At 41.9% G+C, this 20,709-nt stretch overlaps 1 protein-coding gene across 4 annotated transcripts in view; it reads left to right on the forward strand.

Moving 5' to 3' along the window:
• The window catches only part of DCLRE1C (DNA cross-link repair 1C), a 38,886-nt gene extending 19,241 nt beyond the window's left edge, over window positions 1-19,645 (forward strand). For all 4 annotated transcript variants that reach the window (XM_083183095.1, XM_083183096.1, XM_083183094.1 and 1 more), the window contains 9 exons: window positions 4,489-4,590; window positions 5,778-5,850; window positions 5,926-6,066; window positions 8,518-8,619; window positions 9,528-9,664; window positions 10,388-10,442; window positions 10,942-11,030; window positions 15,512-15,612; window positions 18,630-19,645. In XM_083183095.1, coding sequence (XP_083039221.1) covers window positions 4,489-4,590; window positions 5,778-5,850; window positions 5,926-6,066; window positions 8,518-8,619; window positions 9,528-9,664; window positions 10,388-10,442; window positions 10,942-11,030; window positions 15,512-15,612; window positions 18,630-19,591 — 1,762 coding nt within the window. In that variant the 3' untranslated portion in view covers window positions 19,592-19,645. The remainder of the gene's footprint in view (window positions 1-4,488; window positions 4,591-5,777; window positions 5,851-5,925; window positions 6,067-8,517; window positions 8,620-9,527; window positions 9,665-10,387; window positions 10,443-10,941; window positions 11,031-15,511; window positions 15,613-18,629) is intronic.
• The last annotated feature ends 1,064 nt before the right edge of the window (window positions 19,646-20,709 follow it).

Below are 20,709 nucleotides of genomic sequence, written 5' to 3' on the forward strand. Positions count from 1 at the left end.
AAAGCTGGAGGGCCATAGTTTGGACATGCCTGGGATAAGCAGAAGTTGGCTATTTATATCTATTCTTCCTTAACTTAAAGATAGAGTCTACTTCTATCTATATACATACATAGAGGAATCCACCACACTCGCCATTCCCAGAAATGGGGTGCCAACTGCACTCGCCATTCCCAGGTTGAGGTGCAGTAGCCTGTGGCCACATGCTCAAATAAATACAGACACAGGGGTCCAACACTCACCATAATAAACTAACTCACCTTAATACACAAATAATCAAATAAATAATAGGGTTTTAGTTCAATGCATTTAAACTTGCAGCCCATCGCCAAAGGACCCCACTTCACTATTATATATAACATGAAGGTAGTCAGGCAGTACTCATGGTCTATATAGATATATATGCCAAAAGCCAGCAACAAAAATAAGTCAATTTTGGCAACAAGTTACAAAGGGAAAATACATGGACTCTTAATGGTGCTACTAGTTGTTCATTAGCAAAGATAGAAGTAAATGATTTAATTGGAATGCCTGTGACATAAGCAACTAGAAGAGATCACTAAGTTACTTTAAAAAAAATTATTAAAAGGTGCTCGTGTATGGGTGATCAGACCTCTGGGTAACATTAACTTGTCTTGTTTTAACAAACTATATGACAAGGGTATTTCAAATAAAAAGTTTATAGCTATATATTAATGGGGTAATTCCATATCAAATCAACACTTGAATCAACAGGTAGAAAAGCATGAGTTCCAGTATATCAAACATTCTACAATATCTACAGTTTTCGTTACAATATCTCTATGCAAACTCAAAGTTGCCGCAAAGAAATGGCTTACAGCTTGCTGAGTTCATGTGATACCACCTCCGCCGTTTACCCTCGAAGACACATCCCTCGCATGGCCCGCAGCAGGAGAAATCATTCAATGGTCGCCATCCATCGAATGATTTCCGCTGCCTTCGCAAATGTAAGTAAGTCTCACCTGATATATTTGCAGGTGCCTGCGATGTCAGTCTCCTGTCCACAGCAGGCATCAGCCTGCCCATGTACCCATGGGAACGCCCAGCATTTTAACGGGGACGGCCATGAAACTGACATTCCCCTGTTCCAGCACCACCTCCTCCCTCCCCACTGCGAACGGCCCGGTGACATTGTAAATTGCCGAAGCCGCTTGCAGTCAGGGGTTTGCACATGCGCAAACCCCAACCATCGGGGTAAGGGCAGAATTTGGTTCACAAAGAGTCAACCAGAATCGGCCTCTATATCTGTTGTGTACAACAAGAAATGGTGGCTTGCTTATGTGATGGTCCAGAATGAAGATGAAGAAGAATATAGAGACCTTCTTTCATCATCATTCTTCTATCCTAGGAAGCCGGATATGTTTTGGATACCTCTAATAGATGTCTTTGCAATGTCGACCCTATAACTGGAATATTGTTTTGTAATGTGTAATGATACTTTTAAAAACCACTGAGGCATTGTCAAACTATCTTCAGCCAACATTGTTGACTGAGTAATATAATACAATGTCAAGTATTTCTTTTCAACTTCAATTATTATTATCTATAACTACTTTTTTGATTAAGCATTGTTTTCAAATTATTTTCAACTATGAACCGATTATCCTCCCACTTGTAAATTTTGGCAAACATTTAACATTAGTATAGTCTATTTCCTGAAATGTCTAAAGGTGTGTACACACGGCAGGATATGCCGTGAGATGCGAGTCCCGATGCGATCAGATCACATCGGGACTCGCATCTCACGGCATGCTAGAGGGGCACAATTTACACTATATATAGTGCAGATCTGCACTATATAGTGTTGCCTGCCCTCCCTATCTGGCTGCTGATTTGTGCTCACACGGGAGTGCGCATCGGGCTCGCAAGCCAAATCTTACCGTGTGTACACACTATACCTCTCCACATACCAAATGTGAAAAAAATCTGAGCTGGTGAGGTAAAAACAAAAAGTGATTTGATTTGACACGGGATGACCCAATGTATTTAATATGAGATTTAAACTTCTCATACCGGTATCTATATATCAGGTTTTTTTATATGTGAATAAGTATTGATGGTGTACAGATTTTTATTTGTTAGTGTTCAGTAAAATTTTGTATCAAGAGTTTAAAATTTCCTATATATTGTGTGTGTGTGTGTGTGTGTGTGTGTGTGTGTGTGTGTTTGAGGTTAGTGATAAAAACAGGAAGAGGCCCCATTTGAAATTGTAGGTTAAAGTGAGGGATAGCCACAAAAACAGCCAGTGCAGGTGTTTGTAGCTACAAGTATTGTTTAACGGTTGTTAATTTTTCGGTTTTAAAATGACCACTGAATGCAGTAGTCTGTATTTGGATACATTTACATTTTGCAGGACAACAGTATAAAGGTGAACTCCTCAGTTTCTTTGTATTGATTCTATATATAATATGTAGGCTGGAATCCATGTATTGCATTATACACCTACAGTACCAGTATCTTTTTCTCTATAAATTGAAGATATAGTAACCTACTTTGCTGGTAAAGATGCATGGTAATGGTCCTAGGCCAGGGCTCGACAAATCCCGGGGCCCAGGTCGCCATGGCGACCAGATTCTGCTTCCTGGCGACCAGATTTTTTTGGAGGGAGGAAGCAGAATCTAGTCATGGGCGGTGCCTGACTCCCCTGGCCTCTCCTGCCTGAGCAGCGGCAGCGCTGCCCTCTCCCTCTTCTCCCTCACTAACCAGCGCCAGCGCTGAAGGACTCCCCTTCTCCCCCCCCCCCCCCTGACCGAGCAGCAGCAGCGCTGCCCGCTCCTTCTCAGTCCTCACTAGCCATTGCTGCCCGCTCCCCCTCAGTCCTCACTAGCCAGTGCTGCCCGCTCCCCCTCAGTCCTCACTTACCAAAGTGGAGCGGCAGCGCTACCCGCTCCCTCAGTTAAGGCTCTCAAGCCACATATACATTCAATTAAAAAGGACAGCTGCAGGAGGGTTCAAGGAGGTGCACAGACAGTGGCGGATTATACACTGGTCCCCCCTTCCCTTGTATAATATGATGGGATCCAGGTCCGGGGCTGGTTAATGAACCTGGGGGCACAGGTGTATAGGCATGGACTGAATGTGAAATATGTGAGCAGGTCTGCAGTAGGAAGCTGTAGGATTTGGAATTTGACCACCTGAGGATTGGACTAGCACGTATCCATCCTTAGTGCAGTGAAGAGGCAAACAGGTGACTTCTCCTGTGGCACGAGGGTCCTTTCTGCTTTACTGTCAGCTCAGGTTGGTAGAGCATATATAAGCTGGTTATACACTTTTCTGATCACTCCCGATCAGCAGAGCATTATCCCCCTAGCTTGACCGCTTGTCAACCGCCTGCGAGCGCACATTACATAATACAAAAGTACATAAGATGAGACCTCTCGATCTCGAAGGCTGCAGGAACTTTTTTAAGCAGTTTATTGGCCAGCAGTAACCAGGTGATGGGACATAGGATTGTACCCAGCTTACTTGTAGCTGGGGGGGGGGGGGGAGAGGGAGAGATTGATTGATTTACTTTGGCTCCTAAACTTTTGTCCTGGCTCCTAGATTTTAGAAAGATTTGTCAAGCCCTGTCCTAGGCATGTGGTTGTCTTGGTTGCTATAGGTCACACCTGGCATGTCTGGAACGTGACTTCTGTATAACATTTTGTTTAATATAAGTTATCATAGCTAACTCCCTATGACGTCTTACAGTAAGTTAAGATGTGCCTGATCCACTGCTATTACTTTCTGTTCATAAACTGTTGTACGAGGTTTTATTGTTTGTTCTGCTTTATATCCTCTGTTATATTGGGATGCAGTTAAAATCCCGGCGGTCGGGATCCTAGCGTTCAGAATCCCGACCACGAAATCCCGACACTTTCTCCCTCCGTGGGTGTCCACGACACCCCTGGAGGGAGAATAAATTAGCGTGCTGAGCGTAGCGTGCCGAGCGCAGCGAGGCACCGGGCCCACTGCGTGGCTAGCGCAGCGAGCCTGCAAGGGGGGGCGATCCACGCCCCCGCCCCCCCCTTTTCGGGATTTCGGCGGTCGGGATTCCGGCTTCGGGATTTTGAACGCTGGGATTTCATACTGAATCCGTAATATTTGGGTGTGGATCATTTGGTCTACAACAACTAGGTCGACAAGCATTGGGTCGACATGGGGTAGGTCGACATGGGTTAGGTCGGGTTAGGTTGACAGGGTCATTGGGTCAACACAAGCATTAGGTCGACATGGGAAAAGTTGACTGTCAAAGAGTCGACATGGTATTTTTCAATGTGTTTTACCTGAATGTCGACATGGACACAGTTTCAAGTGCACCGCATTGCTCGCTACACCTCCTGGAGCACCCCTGATTCGGTACTGAATTTATCGCCTTTTAAATTGTATTAAGCTGGATCTACCTGATATCCAGCCCTTTAAAAAAGGTTGACCATAAATTCTGATTTCTAATGATGAATTGAGCTGATGCTGACTCTCAATATATTTCAGGTTTTTGTTTCAAGGACAGAATGGTACCGTCCTGTACACTGGGGATTTCAGACTGGCTAAAGGAGAAGTTGCCCGGATGGAGCTCTTGCATTCTGGAAACAGGTGCTGAGGACAGTATAGTTACATTGTCAAGCTGTGGCTAATGTCCTCAAGTTTTGATGACCCATATGAACACATTGTATGCCAAAATGTGACACTGTCTTTGGTTAAATACCCATACAACGGTATTCAACCAGAGCCAACCGCTCAATTCTCTGTATATTTCAAGCAGACATTTTACTTATGAATATGAAGTTTCTGTGTATTTTCTTTTGTCATTTGCCTGTAAAATGGCAGTTAGGAGCTGAGTTGCTGGCACTTTATCTATTTCCAAGGCATAGTACATAGGCTAGATAGTAGATAAAAATGTTGTAATTGAATAGCACCTTTTTTCAGACTCTGTAAATTACACCGTCTAATTAAGATCCAAATTTCTTTTTCCTTATATTGTATACCTTTGAATTGTGTTTTGTATTGTTTTTGTTTATTTGTACATATAATTTATCTATACTATCTGCCCAGTCAATGCAAAAATATATTCTAATAGGCTTAAAGGGCATACACACATGGGGGAGGGGAGTCGGAGGTCAGATGGTGCAAGACTCCATTCAGATCTATCACTGGTACACAATGGCTGATGTTCAATAAAATGGGCAATATATTGCCCAGTGTGTACGCATTTTTACCCTCCCATTACTGCCTAACCACAGCCGCCCCCCCTAGTGCCTAACACCAACCCCCATTTGTAATGCCTAACATTTTCCCCATCCCCACAGCATAATCCTAACCCTTTTCCCTCATAAAGTACCCCCCTCTATTGACAAAACCTACATCCCTCCCTCCCCTGGGCCGCATTGTGAAACCAGTCACACTTAAGATCGGGATGCTAGCTGTTGGTATTCTGGTGTCTGCATCTCCACTGATGTTTGAATTTTGGCACCTTTGTTTTGGCTGGCAACGTAACCGCATTTCCCTGAAGACTATCACTGCGCTTCGTTAACATACTGTACAGGAAGTGACAGAAAGCCACCAGCACCTCTAGTGGATCACACCACTTGTTCTAGTTGGGTATGACCACTTTCCGGTGCAGCTTACAGTTCCATAGTCAAGAAAGGTATCTAGTGCAAGCTGTGTGGCCTACACCTGATTTTTGGGAAACTGACTGGTGCCCAAGCTTGCTCGCACACACAAACACAGAGCTTGTTTTAATACTTTGTCATTTATATATTGATAATTTTTTTTTTTTGCAGAGTGAAAAGCATTGAAAGTGTTTATTTGGACACAACATTCTGTGACCCCAGATTTTTTCAAATTCCTAGTAGGGTAAGTCTTTGGGTTAGTGGAGATTGCATTTTGTTCTTATTTAAAGTAATGTTTGTATGTATTTTCTCACTATAGGAGGAATGTTTGATGGGGATTTTAGAGTTGGTACGCAGCTGGATAACGCTGAGTCCTTACCATGTTGTCTGGCTTAACTGCAAAGCAGCTTATGGATATGAATATCTATTCACAAACCTGAGTGAGGAATTTGGAGCAAAGGTAGGAGACACTGTGCTGTACAAAGAATGTGTAATCATTCACAGAAGTCCTTGTCCCAGTGAAAGTCTGATAAATAAACACATACAATTCTTCATTATGTATATGCAGGATTTAACCTCCTTCATTGTTATGCACTCCTGTTTTTTTGCATTAAGGACCTGGTTCAGATCTAGCTATCGCTGCTGCTTACACGGAAGTAGCATTGAAGCACTTACATGTTAATACTGCATGAGACATCCTGCCTTATGCTTGCATTAGTGCTGATTGCCAATTACAGCTGATTGCCATTGTGCAAATTTGCACGGCGATCCATTATTGAATTACTGTGCATGTGTTTGGATCGCGGTATGCCCTTAATCCCCTTGCAACTTGACTGACTGCTTTAGCATTCCTTAATGGCAAACTGTTGTAGGGTATGCTGGAACATGTAGTCTCACAACAGCTGGAGAAGCCACAGCTTGGCCAGGCCTGTTCTATATCATTAATAAATATATTAAAGATAAGTGGTCTTGGCTTCGAACCCTGTGGTGCACCACTTAATGCTGGAATCCAAATGAAATGAAAATGAACACTTCTCTCTGTTCCTGTTCCCTATTCCACAGCCAGTTTATCACCCATTTTATGGATCAGCCTCTCCTGTTAGTTTGGCACAACCTATCCCTCACATCTCCATGCTCCAACAATAAGAAAGCCCGAGGTAGAAGCACTTTTCAAAAGGGTCAAACCAAAGAAGGCTGTGGGCCCATATGGATTGTCACCATCTACTCTAAAGACCTGTGCTGCACAGCTTGCCTCCGTCTTCACTGAGATCTTTAACACCTCAATGGAATTGTGCAGGGTCCCCACCTGCTTCAAACACACAATTATTGTCTTGGTCCCCAAGAAATTACCTATGAAGGACCTAAATGACTACAGGCCAATTGCACTAGCATCACTAGCCTTGAAAGCATTGGAAAGACTGGTGCTGAACCATCTAAGAGAAGCGGCCAACACCCATCTCTACCCTCTGCGGTTCACCTACTGAGCAAACAGAACAGAAGCGTAGAGGACGCAGTCAATCTAGAGCTGCACTACAGTCAACAACACCTGGATCACCCATGCACCTACGCGAGGGTCCTATTCGTCGATTTCAGCTCAGCATTTAACACAATCGCCCCCCTGCATTCTGCAGCCCAAACTGCTCTCCCTAGGAGTCCCAGAATCAACATGCTCCTGGATTGTGGACTTTCTGATGGCAAGGAAACAGGTGGCGAAAGCCGGTGCTTTCATGTCCAGCATAGGCACGATCAGCACAGGTGCCCCCAAAAGATGTTTCCTCTCCCCACTGCTCTTCTCCCTTTACACGAATGACTGCATCTCAACTGAGCAGTCAGTAAAAATCATAAAATTTGCAGACAACACCATCATTGTCCTAATCAAGGATGGAGAGGAGTCTGCATACAGGCGTGACGTGGACAGGCAGAAACATCCTCAACCTAAACCCCAACAAAGATGGTGGTGGACTTCAGTAGAAAACCAAATGTCATGTTCCCACTAGTAATTTCCAATGGAGTGGTGTCATGGGTTGATTCCTTCAAATTCCTAGAGACTAATTTTTCCTGTAACCTCAAGTGGAGGCCCAATATAATCACTACTGTTAAAAAGGCCCAACAGCGGCTGTTCTTCCAGACTCAGCTCAGAAAATTTAACATCCCACAGGAGCTACTGCGCATCTTTTACACAGCAATCGTCGAGTGCTCCTATCACAGTCTGGTCTGGCGGAGCAAACGAGACTGACAAAGACTGGAAAGGGTGGTGAGAACAGCAGAGAAGATCATTGGGACTGACCTCTCACCTGTAAGGGGACCATACTTAGCCAAAGTCAAGAAACGTGCGGGGAAGATGTAATGTCTTTCCTCCTGCACCCATGCTTGACGCTGCACTGTAATCCGCAATAAATTCCTAGTATACACAAGTATACATGGCCTATAATGTTGATTCTGAATATATTCCCTCTAATTTCTTTACCACTGATCTAAGACTAATTCATCTATAATTACCTGGACTTGTTCTCTTTCCCTTTTTTTAATATAGGTACTACTTCTGCTAATTTCCAGTCCCTTGGTACTAAGCCAGATGAAATTGAATTTACGAAAATCAAATACAATGGCCTCGCTAATTCTGTGCTCAATTGCATTCGTACCCTTGTCCCTGGTGATTTACTTATTTTGATGTTACAGTACATAGAGACTCCTGGAAATCCATAAATCGTTTCAGTCAGGCTCTAAATTGTCCTCTAAAAAGAAGGCATAACCAATCTGTTATTAATTTACTAGTGAATTGTTAATAACTGATTTGCTGTGTTATTAATAATATGTGTACTTCAGGTAATATTCTATTTGCCCTTCAGAGATAACAAAAGGGAGCTTTCATCTAGTGGGCATATATAACACTTAATGCCTTTATTTGTAGGTGCACGTGAATAAATTAGATATGTTTAGGAACATGCCGGAGATTCTTTCCCACATAACGACTGATTCCCGGACACAGATTCATGCTTGCCGTCATCCACTGGTATGTAAGACTCAAAATAGGTACTATAATTTTTAATAGATATTTTTATACAAATGACCTTTTATATTTGTTCTTAAATAAAGGTCTTATTTTCAATGCATATTTTTCCATCTAAGGGGGATATCCAATTACCGTAGTTGCTTTGTCCGGGGCAATCCTAAATAGCCCAAGAGGTTACTCTGGCTGATGGGATAGAGTGGGGCTGTTCCTGATTAACCGGTTCTCCAGGTTTTTTTCTGTGCCAGGCAAAAATAGGATTTCCTTTAGTGGAATATGTTTGCTCAAATCCTAGTTTTTTTTATTTTTGCTTCAGCTATGAAGTGCACATTTTTAAATTTAAGTTGGGGCCAACGAGGCATATTGGACTTTTAACGGGACTCTGACTTCCGTGCAAGCAAATGTCAGTATTTCTGTATGTAGCAGGGCAATTTGGTTTTGCCCTTGTATATACAGTATGAAACCATCTACATGTAACAAATGTGTTTCAAACATTAAAATAAAACTTTTAAAGGAACATACACACTGGGCAATATTTTGAAGGATATCGCTAATTTTGGCCATTTTGAGCGATATCAACCAGTGAGTTTGCGATGAACAATGTTCAGTTTCACGGGTAGATAAATAGGGTTTCTGTACATGCAGCACAATTTTTGCTATGTCTCTAGCTAGATTGTTCATCACATCGTTCAGTGTGTATGCACAATATCATTTGTCCAGGACAATGGAAAGTCCAAGGGAAATTATTCAACAATATCTTTCACTACACACAATGTCTAGGGTTTATGGCCTTACAGTAAGTCTAAGTCTAAGGTTACAGAAATGTCTTCAGTCTTCTCTTTGATTTTCCTATGATGTTTGATTGTCTTCACTTAAATTCTGACTGAAATGACTTTAGCTTTTCTTAAAAGAATGAAGAATTCTTGCGAATGAACAGATTGCCCTGTGGAATGTATTCCGGCGATGGGGTGCCTTTGCGAGTCATCTCTATTAAACCATCAACTATGTGGTTTGGTGAGAGGACCAGGAAAACAAATGTGATTGTGAGGTATGTATTCGATGAACGCAAGTCCTAGTTAAATATTATTATTATTATTATAATAATAAACCTTTCCGACAAAAATGTATGTATTGCTTATAATTACAATTATTATAAGTAAAGCTGGCCATACACTACTGCAATGTATCGCTGTATGGCCATCCCAAGCATCAGGATTGCATGCGATACACTGCATCTGATTCTTTCACATGCAATATATTGCATGTGACCTTGTTCACCACCGCCAGGAGGGTGGTCCAATTTGGAGGTTCCCAGATGCCATATGAGGTACAAGGGACTGCACACTGGATGACAAACACATACAATTTGGCCCGATTCATCTGAATCGGGTCAAATAGGCCCAAATTGGTCTAGTGTATGGGGGCCTTAAGCCTCAGGTCGCATAGATGTTTTTCATTTCAAAACCATGTCACTTTTTTTCGCTATGCATAAATGTTACGGTGATTCTGCGCTTCTAGCTCACTGTACTGAAACTGCTAATAATATTTTATATATCACATTAAATGCAGCGTGTTTATGGCATTGTTCCTATATTGTGTCCATGCTGTTGCAACTGATAGAAACCTAGCTTACTTAGTAAATCAATATAAGCTGTTCTGTGTATATCTGTTTCCTGACGCTATTTTATTTTGTCAAGTAGAAAATATAAATGAAAAAAATCTATATTGTGCTTTAACCTGGTAAACATTTGCTTTCCTTTTGTTCTTGTAGAGCAGGAGACAGCTCATATAGAGCGTGCTTTTCCTTCCATTCGTCATACAGTGAGGTATGTAGCACTGCTGCAATGTCTATAACATAATAGCACTTGTAATAACCACAGGAATGCACCACAGATGGAAAGGCAAATCTTTGGTCCCTTCCCCTTTCTTCATCTGTAGAAGCATACTGTACTTGGGAGCATGTTAGGTAACCTACACCAAACAGGTTTCTCTTAACCCTTTGAGTACCAACATCTTTCAGAGATGTTCAAAATATCAGTTAAACCTGCCAGCATCGCTCACATTTGTTATATAAATTTCAATAAAAAATGTTGTGTAAAAAAATATATTTCCTATATAAGGTAAACATTACAGGTCATTATGATGAAGAAAAATGTTTTCTTGGCAATTTTCACACAAATCTTGACAAATTCACTTGGCACTCAGTGTTATACAACTGTCCTCTCCCAAACATCCATACACCCTTCTTGCCTCAAATCACTGTAAGTATTGATACAGTTTTTAATAATGTAATCTGATTTATTCCTTTTTTTTTTTTTTATACAGATTAAGGATTTTCTGAGTTACATCAAACCTGTTAATGTTTATCCCAATGTGATTCCTGTTGGAAAAACAGTAGCCTATGTAGAGGAAATGTGAGTAAATGTTATTACTTCACTGCAAAAGACAAACGCCTAAATGCTGGTAATAAGAAAACAAAGTAGATTATAGGTGAAACCAGATGATTTTAATATAGAAAGCAATTTATTAACATGCAAACAATGATACATAAGAAACCACTGCTCATGGCATCAAATAACCAGGTCTGGGCATCTGGCATAGGGTCCCCTTAAGTGCTCAGCATGGTTTTTGTACGACGTGTTTTGGAAAATATTCTTCAGGTATGGATATCATAATTGTATAAGCTTTATACCCCACTAATTAGAATTCATAAAAACACTAGACCCCCACTGGTATCTTTTTCAGCAACGTCCTGTTCAAGTCAACCCGAAGTGAGGCATGTGTGTCAAGTGCTGCTTTCGGTATAGGCTCCTGTGTCCAATGAGTAACACCTGCCACAAGTGACGTGTGCTGTTCAGATGGCACATCCAGTTGTGCGTTCCACAGGCTCCTATTAGTTGTGCGATATTAATAATATCATTGGGTATCACCATCCGAAGTGACGTACTTCCAGTTCCAGAGCATCCCATTGCTGATATAATTGCCTGGAAGTGATGCATGCATTTCCCTAAACACTGTGGAGCGCCATCTGAAATGCATGCATTTTAACCGGAGTGAATTTCTGTTGGTCTGGCTGCCATATTGGATGTAGGTGTAAAACTTCAAACTGTGTTCTGGCTCCTCCCCTCTATGCCCCCTCCCACAGCTCAGTTTAGAAAAATGTGCCCTCAGGAGAGGATTTTCTTCATTATTGTTAACTTTTATTTATTTGGGCATGCTGCTTGTACATGCGGCATATCTGCAACTTGGGGTGGGGGGATGGGGGACACCGATAATGACCTCTTCTGGTGCTGCTCCGTTCCCCGCTGCCAGAAAACGTTAGTGGCTCGATACGCCCAATTCTGCTCCTCAAATCACTGAACTTGTATCTGAGTTCAGAATGGAGTCATTGAGGGTGGTAATCTCCAGCCTGGAAAGGGGGTAGTTTCTGGCCTCTGTGGATATCAGGGATGAGTACTTGCACATCCCGATCTGGCCACCCCACCAGGCATACCTGCGGTTTGCCCTGCTGGAGGATTATTACCAGTTCTGTGCCCTGCTTTTCGAGCTGTCCATAGCACTGAGGGTGTTCAAAGGTAATGGCGGAGATGATGCTGTGGCTGCAGGGGATCAACATCATCCCTTACCTGGATGATCTCATAAAGGCGGGGTCCAGAAAACAGCTGTCAGCCAGCATTTCTCGGATGACTCAGCTGTTCTATCAGCACAGGTGCCTTCTAAATTATCAGAAGTCTCACCTGCTGCTTACCTAGAGACTTCTCTTTCTGGGAATGATTCTGGACGCAGTGGCCCAGAGGATCTTCCTTCCATCAGACATAGCAACTGCCATTCCGGAAATGGTCCGGGAGGTGCAGCTCTGTATTTGCCTGTTGGCAAAGTTGGTGGCGTCCTATGAGGCCATCCATTATGGGTGTTTCCAAGGCAGGAGTTTTCAATTGGATCTCCAGTGCAAATGGTCGGGTTCCTACCTGCACATGCATCGACTGATCTGGTTATCCCCTCAAGCCAGATTTTACTCTGGCATGGTGGTTTCCGTCGTCTTTCCTGTTGGAAGTTCGGGATCCAAAATTGGGTCCTGTTAACAATGGAATGCGAGCCTAAGAGGCTGGGTGCTGTAACCGAAGGGTTACAGTTTCAGGGCAGGTGGTCGAGCCGCGAGTCTCTCCTTTCAGTCAATGTCTTGGAACCTTGGGGGCGATTTACAAGGCTCTGATTCAGGCTTCCCATTTGCTCCTAAATCAGGTGATTCAGGTGCAGTCCGACAACGCTACAGCTTTAGCATATGTCAATCATCAAGGAGGGACAAAAAGCAGGGTCTGCATGCGGGAGGTCTCCACGATCCTCCTCTGGGCAGAAAAACACGCAAAAGCCATATCGGCCATTTTCATTCCAGGCGTGGAAAATTTGGAGGCAGACTTTCTCAGTAGCCACAACCTGCACCCAGGAGAGTGGCATCTCCACCGACAGGTGTTCCAGCTGATCACAGACCGTTGAGGTTGCCTGGAAAAAGATCTGATGGCGTCCCGGCTTAACAAGAAGCAGCAGCTTTACTGTGCCAGGACCAGGGACCCTCAGGCAGTGGCGGTGGACACACTGTCGACGCCTTTGTCATACCAGCTGGTATACTTATTCCCTTCAATTCCATTGCCGTCCCGAGTACTCCGCAAGATCAGGAGGGAGAAGGGTGCAAGCATTTCTGATTGCCCCGGACTGGCCATGAATGGTGTGGTACGCTGATCTTCTGGCTATGTAGGTGGATGAACCTTGGTCTCTTCCGCTGAAAAGAGATCTTCTTCAGCAAGGGCCGTTCATTTATCCGGACTTACAACAGCTTTGTTTGTCGGCTTGGAGATTGAGTGGCTGATCTAAGCCAGGAAGGGTATTCCCGGAAACGTAATCCCTACCATGATTTAGGCTAGAAAGCCGGCGACATCCAGACACTATCATTGGATCTGGAAGAGATCTGTGTCATGGTGTGAAGGGAGACATTGTTCTACGGTTTTCTGACCGGGTTGGTTCCTCTTGTTTCTGCAGGCTGGAGTTCATATGTGGCTCCATTTGGGCTCCACCAAGGTGCAGATATCAACCTTGTCCATCTTCTTTCAGAAGAAGCTGTTCTGCATATCCAGCCTCCTTTCGTACCGGCCACGGCTCTGTGGGACCTGTCAGTTGTATTGACCTTTTTTTCAGTCTTCTTGGCTTGAGCCATTGGACTCCGTTGAGAGTAAGCTCCTTACGTGGGAAGTGGTCATGCTTGTGGCCTTGGCCTCGCTAAACGGGTCTCTGAATTGTGCTTTGTATTGTAAGTCCCCCTATTTTAAGTTTTTCAAGGGCAGAGCGTAGCTCAGGACTCGAGAACACCCTATTGGGTATTTTTTAACAGGTGCTATCGTGGGCTGCTCCAATTAGCAGCAGAATAAGTTTAAGGGCTAGTCAATCCCTTAAAAACAAAGCAAAAAATTGTACCGATTTAAGGAATAAACTGCGCTTTTGAGGAAATTTACACAACTATCACACAGCATGTAGAATAAAATGAATTGCATTTATTAATACATGATCTGCAAATGTAAAAACGAATAAATTAATATAAGGTGAAAAAAGTTAGTGTCACATTGAACCCTTTGCATCGGTTATGCAAGTCATCACCCCTTCTTAACTCCTTCTCAATGGATCCTGTTCCTATAGAGGACTTTATGTTGTTTTGTATTGCACTGAGGTAAAGTTCAAATGGGACAGTCTTGGTAAAGACACTCACAATTGTTCGGATGTCTGCATCAACCGTGCTGGGATGTTGCCCTGTGGAGAGGCGCCAGCTTTATGTGTCGTTTGGAGGTGCTCCTCTATTGGTGCCAAATACAGTCCTGGTTCAGATATTCAATAGAATTGTTGTAGGTGTGCAATAGTACAATGATGGGGTGACAGCCCTATTCCTTCCATTGGATACCTCAACCAGGACTGTATTTGGCACCAATAGAGGAGACATTCACGAATTAGCCCATGCTAGCCCTCATATTTGTACTTTGACTGTCAGGTTCCAGCAGATCCAGTTTTTTATTATTCACGGAATATATTACACACCTGACTTTATATTGGTTGGTTAGTATTCCTGCCCCAACTTGTCCAAAATGTTCTTTTTGGCACCTACTCTGAGTCATGACCCCATATAACGACATTCTGGTTGGGAGTTATTAACATTATTTTAAACACCAGCATCCTGAGAGATGTTATGTCACCTGTGATATGTTTATTGCCGCTCTCTGTGAAGAATATTTAGGTTAACTGGCTATATGCTATGTGATAAATCTTTGCACTTTAGCCAAGGTTTGTATTGCCAGAACTTGGCTTGCTAAAAATTTCCTGACTACACAGTCTTAGCTTAAGCTGGTTAATAAAACCATTTCTCATGAGATTTCTTTTTACTTGGCCACAAATTTCATCCTATTTGGTTTAGATGGCTAGACGCATTTATACTACTCTTGATTCATAGCTCCATTTAACCCACTCCACTTCTGCAGCCAATTGCCAACCACCATCCTTATGTATTTATATAGGTTTTTTTTTTTCATGCACTACCACGGTCTCATTATATGTATCTCAATACTGGCCACACCACTATTTACTCTGTATGATCAAGTACTGTGGTCAGCTTATACCAGGTGCTGATCTGACAATGAATACATGAGAGCATTTGGGTACTCAATCTAAAAAACATTTTTACTTGAAATCTGTGTTGAGTCCTTGGGATACTGTGATTTCTAAAGCGTAAAGCCACCTCCTATCACACTGGCTCAGTTTCTTCTCTATATTTCTCTCTAATTAAGTTTTGTTAGATACATAAACATCTTTTTATAGTATATATTTTTCAAGCACTTAAATTGTGTCCTACCTCTTACAGCCTGAAGCCTCTCTGTAGATCTTACTTGGAAAGCTCAGAAATTAAATATATGCCACTGGGTAGCCTGAAGAGATCTCGGAGCACAAATTTGCAGGATACAGGTGAAAAGCTTAGTTTTGTTTGAAATATTTATAAATGTAAAGATTTGGCATCATTTTATGTACTTTTTTTTTTTTACAAACATTGAGGCAGATGTATTAAGCCTTAACAAGAGATAAATGCAAGGGTGATAAGGAGAGATAAACGTCCAGCCAATCAGCTCCTTACTGACTTTTTTCAAACACAGCCTGTAACATAGCAGTTGGCAGGTGATTGGCTGGACTTTTATCTCTCCTTATCACACTTGCATTTATCTATTAAGGCTTAATACATCTGCCCCATAGTTAGCTGATCAATAAGATGGTAAATATTGTGCTACAAACTCACTAATGAATTGTCTGTTTTACCTCTTTAAAAAAAATGCTTCTTTAGAGATGTAGGTACTTATGTAATATCTGGGCTCCCGTTTTTCTTATGAGACCGCGTCCTCTCGCGGGGCTCGCTGCGCTCGCCACACTATATAAAATCAACTCCATGCGTAGTTGGATAGTAGGGGTATGAAAAAATGGGGTGCATTTAACATGGGAGCCCAGATAATACATAAGTACCGAGATGTATTTTCCTTTTTTTGAGGATTTATAATTAAAATGTCATATTAATTTAGAGCTGGAAATGAGCTACCATCTAGAATCCTGAAACTTAGATTCTCATTGCATGCTTGGCAAGATGTGTGTTCACTGCCATGTTTTATTTTTGCTTTTCCCAAGATACCATCTATCTCAGCCTCTGAGGAAAGCTATGTATTACTCTTTGTTTTACTGTTTCTTTACCATGATCATCATCATATACCTCTGCCCCCACTGTATGCAAAGCCTGTATGCTGTACATTCGCTGGTTGCACACCCCGCCAGCGACAAGCTGGCAGGGTGTGCCAGCTTTGGAAGAAAAGTGCTACATAAATACAAATATTTTTACTGCTGCCTCTGAGCAGCATGATCAAGATGGCGCCGCTGATGGCTGCCTAGGAGCTGTGCAGCTCAGCCAAATATGTTCCCTGTGTGATAACTGTACTGTCTCTGCTTGTATTGTTACCTACCTGGCTGTTTCAGCGACCAGTGGCGCCGCTGATGGCTGCCTAGGCGCTGTGCACCTCGGTGGGTATGTGTTCCCCACATGTAATGTATGTAATGCCTTCTCCCCCTGCCCCCCCCCCCCCCCCCCCCCCCCCTCATCCCTGCTTGATGCTGCACTGTAAATCCACAAAAAATTCCTAGTGTGCACAAGCATACATGGCCAATAAAGTTGATTCTATTCTATTCAGCCTCTCACTAAGCCACTTGGCAAATTCAAGACTTACAGCATAACCCTCCTTTTACTTTGCAATAATTGATCCTGATATGATGTCCGAAGAATGGTATTTATTATTCAATAAAGGGATCACGAATATATGCCATGATAGATTAGATCATGTAATAAACGTAACGTTGCATAGACATGAAATTGTTATATTGATGTGGAGTTGCATACACAGATGGATCCCCTCTCATTCAATGCTGGCGCTCGCCAGAATGTCCCCACTGGCGAGCGCTGGCTGAGAGGGACTCCATTAGACTGGCACGCATAGGGTTAACGGGATGGGCCCATCGGAACGGGGCACGCAAGCTACGCTAGCTAGCTACAGAGAGCTAAGGGGGACACACTACTTCTGGGATAGATCTGTGCTGACCACTGGAGGGAGTTAACTATGCAAATTACAGAAACATGTGAACACAACAGAAACCTATGCTGAAAGGCATGACTGTGTGCTGCTTACTTTTTCTTGCTGCACTTTTTATGTCTTCAGGATAGGAAGAAAGCCCACGTAAACACCAGAAACTAACTTATACAAAAACCATCCACCTCATGAAATGGTAAGGACAGGCAGCAGGAGAGAAATCCGTATATAAAAATACAGAATCACAAAATGTTTTCAATAGTTTTATTTTAATTATTGCAGACATTCTCAAACTTGTTAGTTGAAACAAGGGGTCATATAGATCCAGTTATAGAGATACAGAAGGGTGAAGCGCGTTGGGAGAATACTTAAATGTATCTTAAGGAACAAAGTTTGCACAAAGTTTTCATCTATAATAGCCATGACATGTCCAATGGTCCCTGCATGGCTAAAGTTAAGGGGAGTTTAAATTATGTTCTATATTTTGGAGGTTTTGTTAAAAAAAAAAAAAAAATTCAAAATGAGTATTGTTATTAATTTGTATAGAACCACAGCTTCGCACAGTAAAGAAAACAGGGAGTTCATAAAACAAGGTAAAATAAATCAAACATTTAAAAAATAGGTAAAGGGTGTGTTTAAGAGAAATTATAATATAGAGGAAAGAAATCAGTCATTGGGCTGTATCCTTTCATATTGGGTTGTATCATTTCACTAATATCCCTCCTGTAGGAAGTCTGCTGCTTTTAAATTGAATATCCGCCTTCAGACGTTTCAATTTGTTGATTTGATACATACCCTCCTACTTCCTCCCTGGATTAGGGAGGATTAATTGTGTTTTCCCACTGTTGTACAGTTGTTCACGTCTGCTCTAGTACAATTTTTTTTTTATATATATATATATATATATATATATATATATATATATATATATATATATATATATATATATATATATATATATATATATATATATATATACACACACACAACACTGTCATATTCAGAAATAGTCAAAACTACCTGAAAAATATGTCAATTTCTGCTCATAGAAAACACATCTAATTACATTATACATGTACATTTTGGCAATCTGTTGCACCCTTCCTCGCCACAATTTCAGCTAGTCAATACCATTTTATATGGCACAGATCATGTCGTCTTACCACATAAATCCTGCTCTGATCTTTAAGAAATAGACTCACAAGCTCTTAAATACCTGTCCTGATTTTACTTAGTGCTACACATCTACTGCCACTAGATCAATAACATTTTATAATAGACAAAGCTAGACATTGTTTATGTTGTACATAGAAGGATTTTTAGAGGCCTGCAAAAACTAACACACCAAGTTTAATGTTTTTACAGATGAGGATGGGATTGAGGAATTATTTGATGATTATCCTTTGACTGATTTGAAGCACAAGCGTCTCAGACATGATAAATGGCCATCAAAGAAATGTCTTTTGGCTGCCAAACTCGGAGAGAATCACAAATCCCTAGAAATGCCCCTTGTTACCCCAGGGCCTATTGCTATACAAGGAGAGTACATGGAATGTGAGGAATCCAATGGAGAGGAGGATGATGATGAAGAGGAAGACATTGATGGATCAATTACAACAAATTACACTCTCGCCAATGAAGTGACTCTCCCAGAAATCAGAGATTTAGATGGGAAGAATATATTGCATGATTGTTTACCACAAGCTGCCAAAGAAGAAGAAGAGGAGGCCGAGCCCCAGTGGCGTTCTTTTTTTAAGTCTGTTTTCACTGAATGTGGTGATGCCTTACTCCCTGAAAACAATGTTGCACCTTCTGTCAAAGAAGGAACTTCTCAATCCCCCAAACTTTTTAGTGACTCTGATGATGATTCCACTCATATATCCTCTCAGAACTCCTCCCAATCTACACATATATCTGAGCAAGGTAGTCAAGGATGGGACAGTCAGGCTGACACTGTCCTACTTTCATCACAGGAAAAGAGAGCAATGGACTTGTGCTCTTCAAAAAAAAGTTGCTACAATCTAATTTTAGAGACTGGATTTCCTGGACACTCCAAAATGGAACCCATGCAAAGTGAGAACTGTGCTTTATATGATGGCAAAGTGAGGAATCCAGTTCCAAAATCAAGTTTTAGAGATCTGCCAGGCTGTATGCACTGCTCAAGGGATCAGACTGTCCACTGTAACAATAAGCCAGATTCACAGAATTCAGATGATTTTGAAATCCCATCCACACCTGGCGCCGAGCAGCCTCAACCCGAAACACTGCAGTACTTGTATGAACAACTTGCCACACGAGACACCGTCGCAGCAGTGCAGCAACATTGAGCTTCTGATCATGTTCATTTATATTTTTTCAAAAACATGTCCTATTATATGTTACTTTCGTTGTCAATGTTTTTTGTACATCTTTTCTACCAGACAACTGTTTAATGCCTGTATATTGTATCAGGAATTTAGATTTTTTTTTTTTCTGCTATTGGAAGAAAACTTTTGGTACTTATGTAATATCTGGGCGCCCGATTTTTTTTTTTTTTTTTTTTTTATCGCATCGCATGCAATATAGTGGCATACAATTCATGCGATGCGATTTTTCATTATAAAGACCCGATTTTTAATTGTATAGTCACCCATGGGTGATTTCATACCCCCACTATCCAACTACGCATGGAGTTGATTTTATATAGTGTGGCGAGCGCAGAGAGCCACCGAGCCCGAAGCGTGGCGAGTGGACGCAGAATACATGTAAAGTAATCTGTGGGGCTCGCCACGCTTGTGGCTCGCTGCGCTCGCCACACTATATAAAATCAATTCCATGCGTAGTTGGATAGTGGGGGTATGAAATCACCCATGGTTGACTATACAATTAAAAATCGGGTCTTTACAATGAAAAATCGCATCGCATGCCATAAGTAGTGGCATGCAATGAAAAAATCGGGCGCCCAGATAATACATAAGTACCAAACTTTTTTCCAGTATGAAACTTGCCAATTTTTGTATCCTAAATCAGGCTTAGGATGGGATGTACTAAACTTAATGGCTATTTGTGAACTTTGGCTGTATATATTTACTAAGCTCCAGAATTGCATTCCAGTGCTTGGATGCTTTGGTTAATGCCAGGTTTTTACAGCTTCCCCTGTATCCTCCCTTCATACCCAGGCCTATCACACGGAAGTGCCAACATTGCAAAGGTCAGCTCTTATCGGGAAAGCTGTCCTTTGCGATACTAATAGCATTTGTTAGTGCATATGCCAGGGGTTCCCAAACTTTTTTAATCACGGCACCCTGAAGCAAGATAATTATTCTGCGGCACCCTTAGGCTAATGGTTTCTCATTGAGAACAAATATTAAGTTAAATAAATTGTGTTTCTATCTCAGCCTTAGGGTCAGTTATATGATAATGGACAGGATTCACTTCTGTTTGTCCACAGTTTGACTATTATATT

This window comes from Crinia signifera, chromosome 4, assembly GCF_055691185.1.
Source record: "Crinia signifera chromosome 4, ASM5569118v1, whole genome shotgun sequence".
Classification (NCBI taxonomy): Eukaryota; Metazoa; Chordata; class Amphibia; order Anura; family Myobatrachidae; genus Crinia; species Crinia signifera.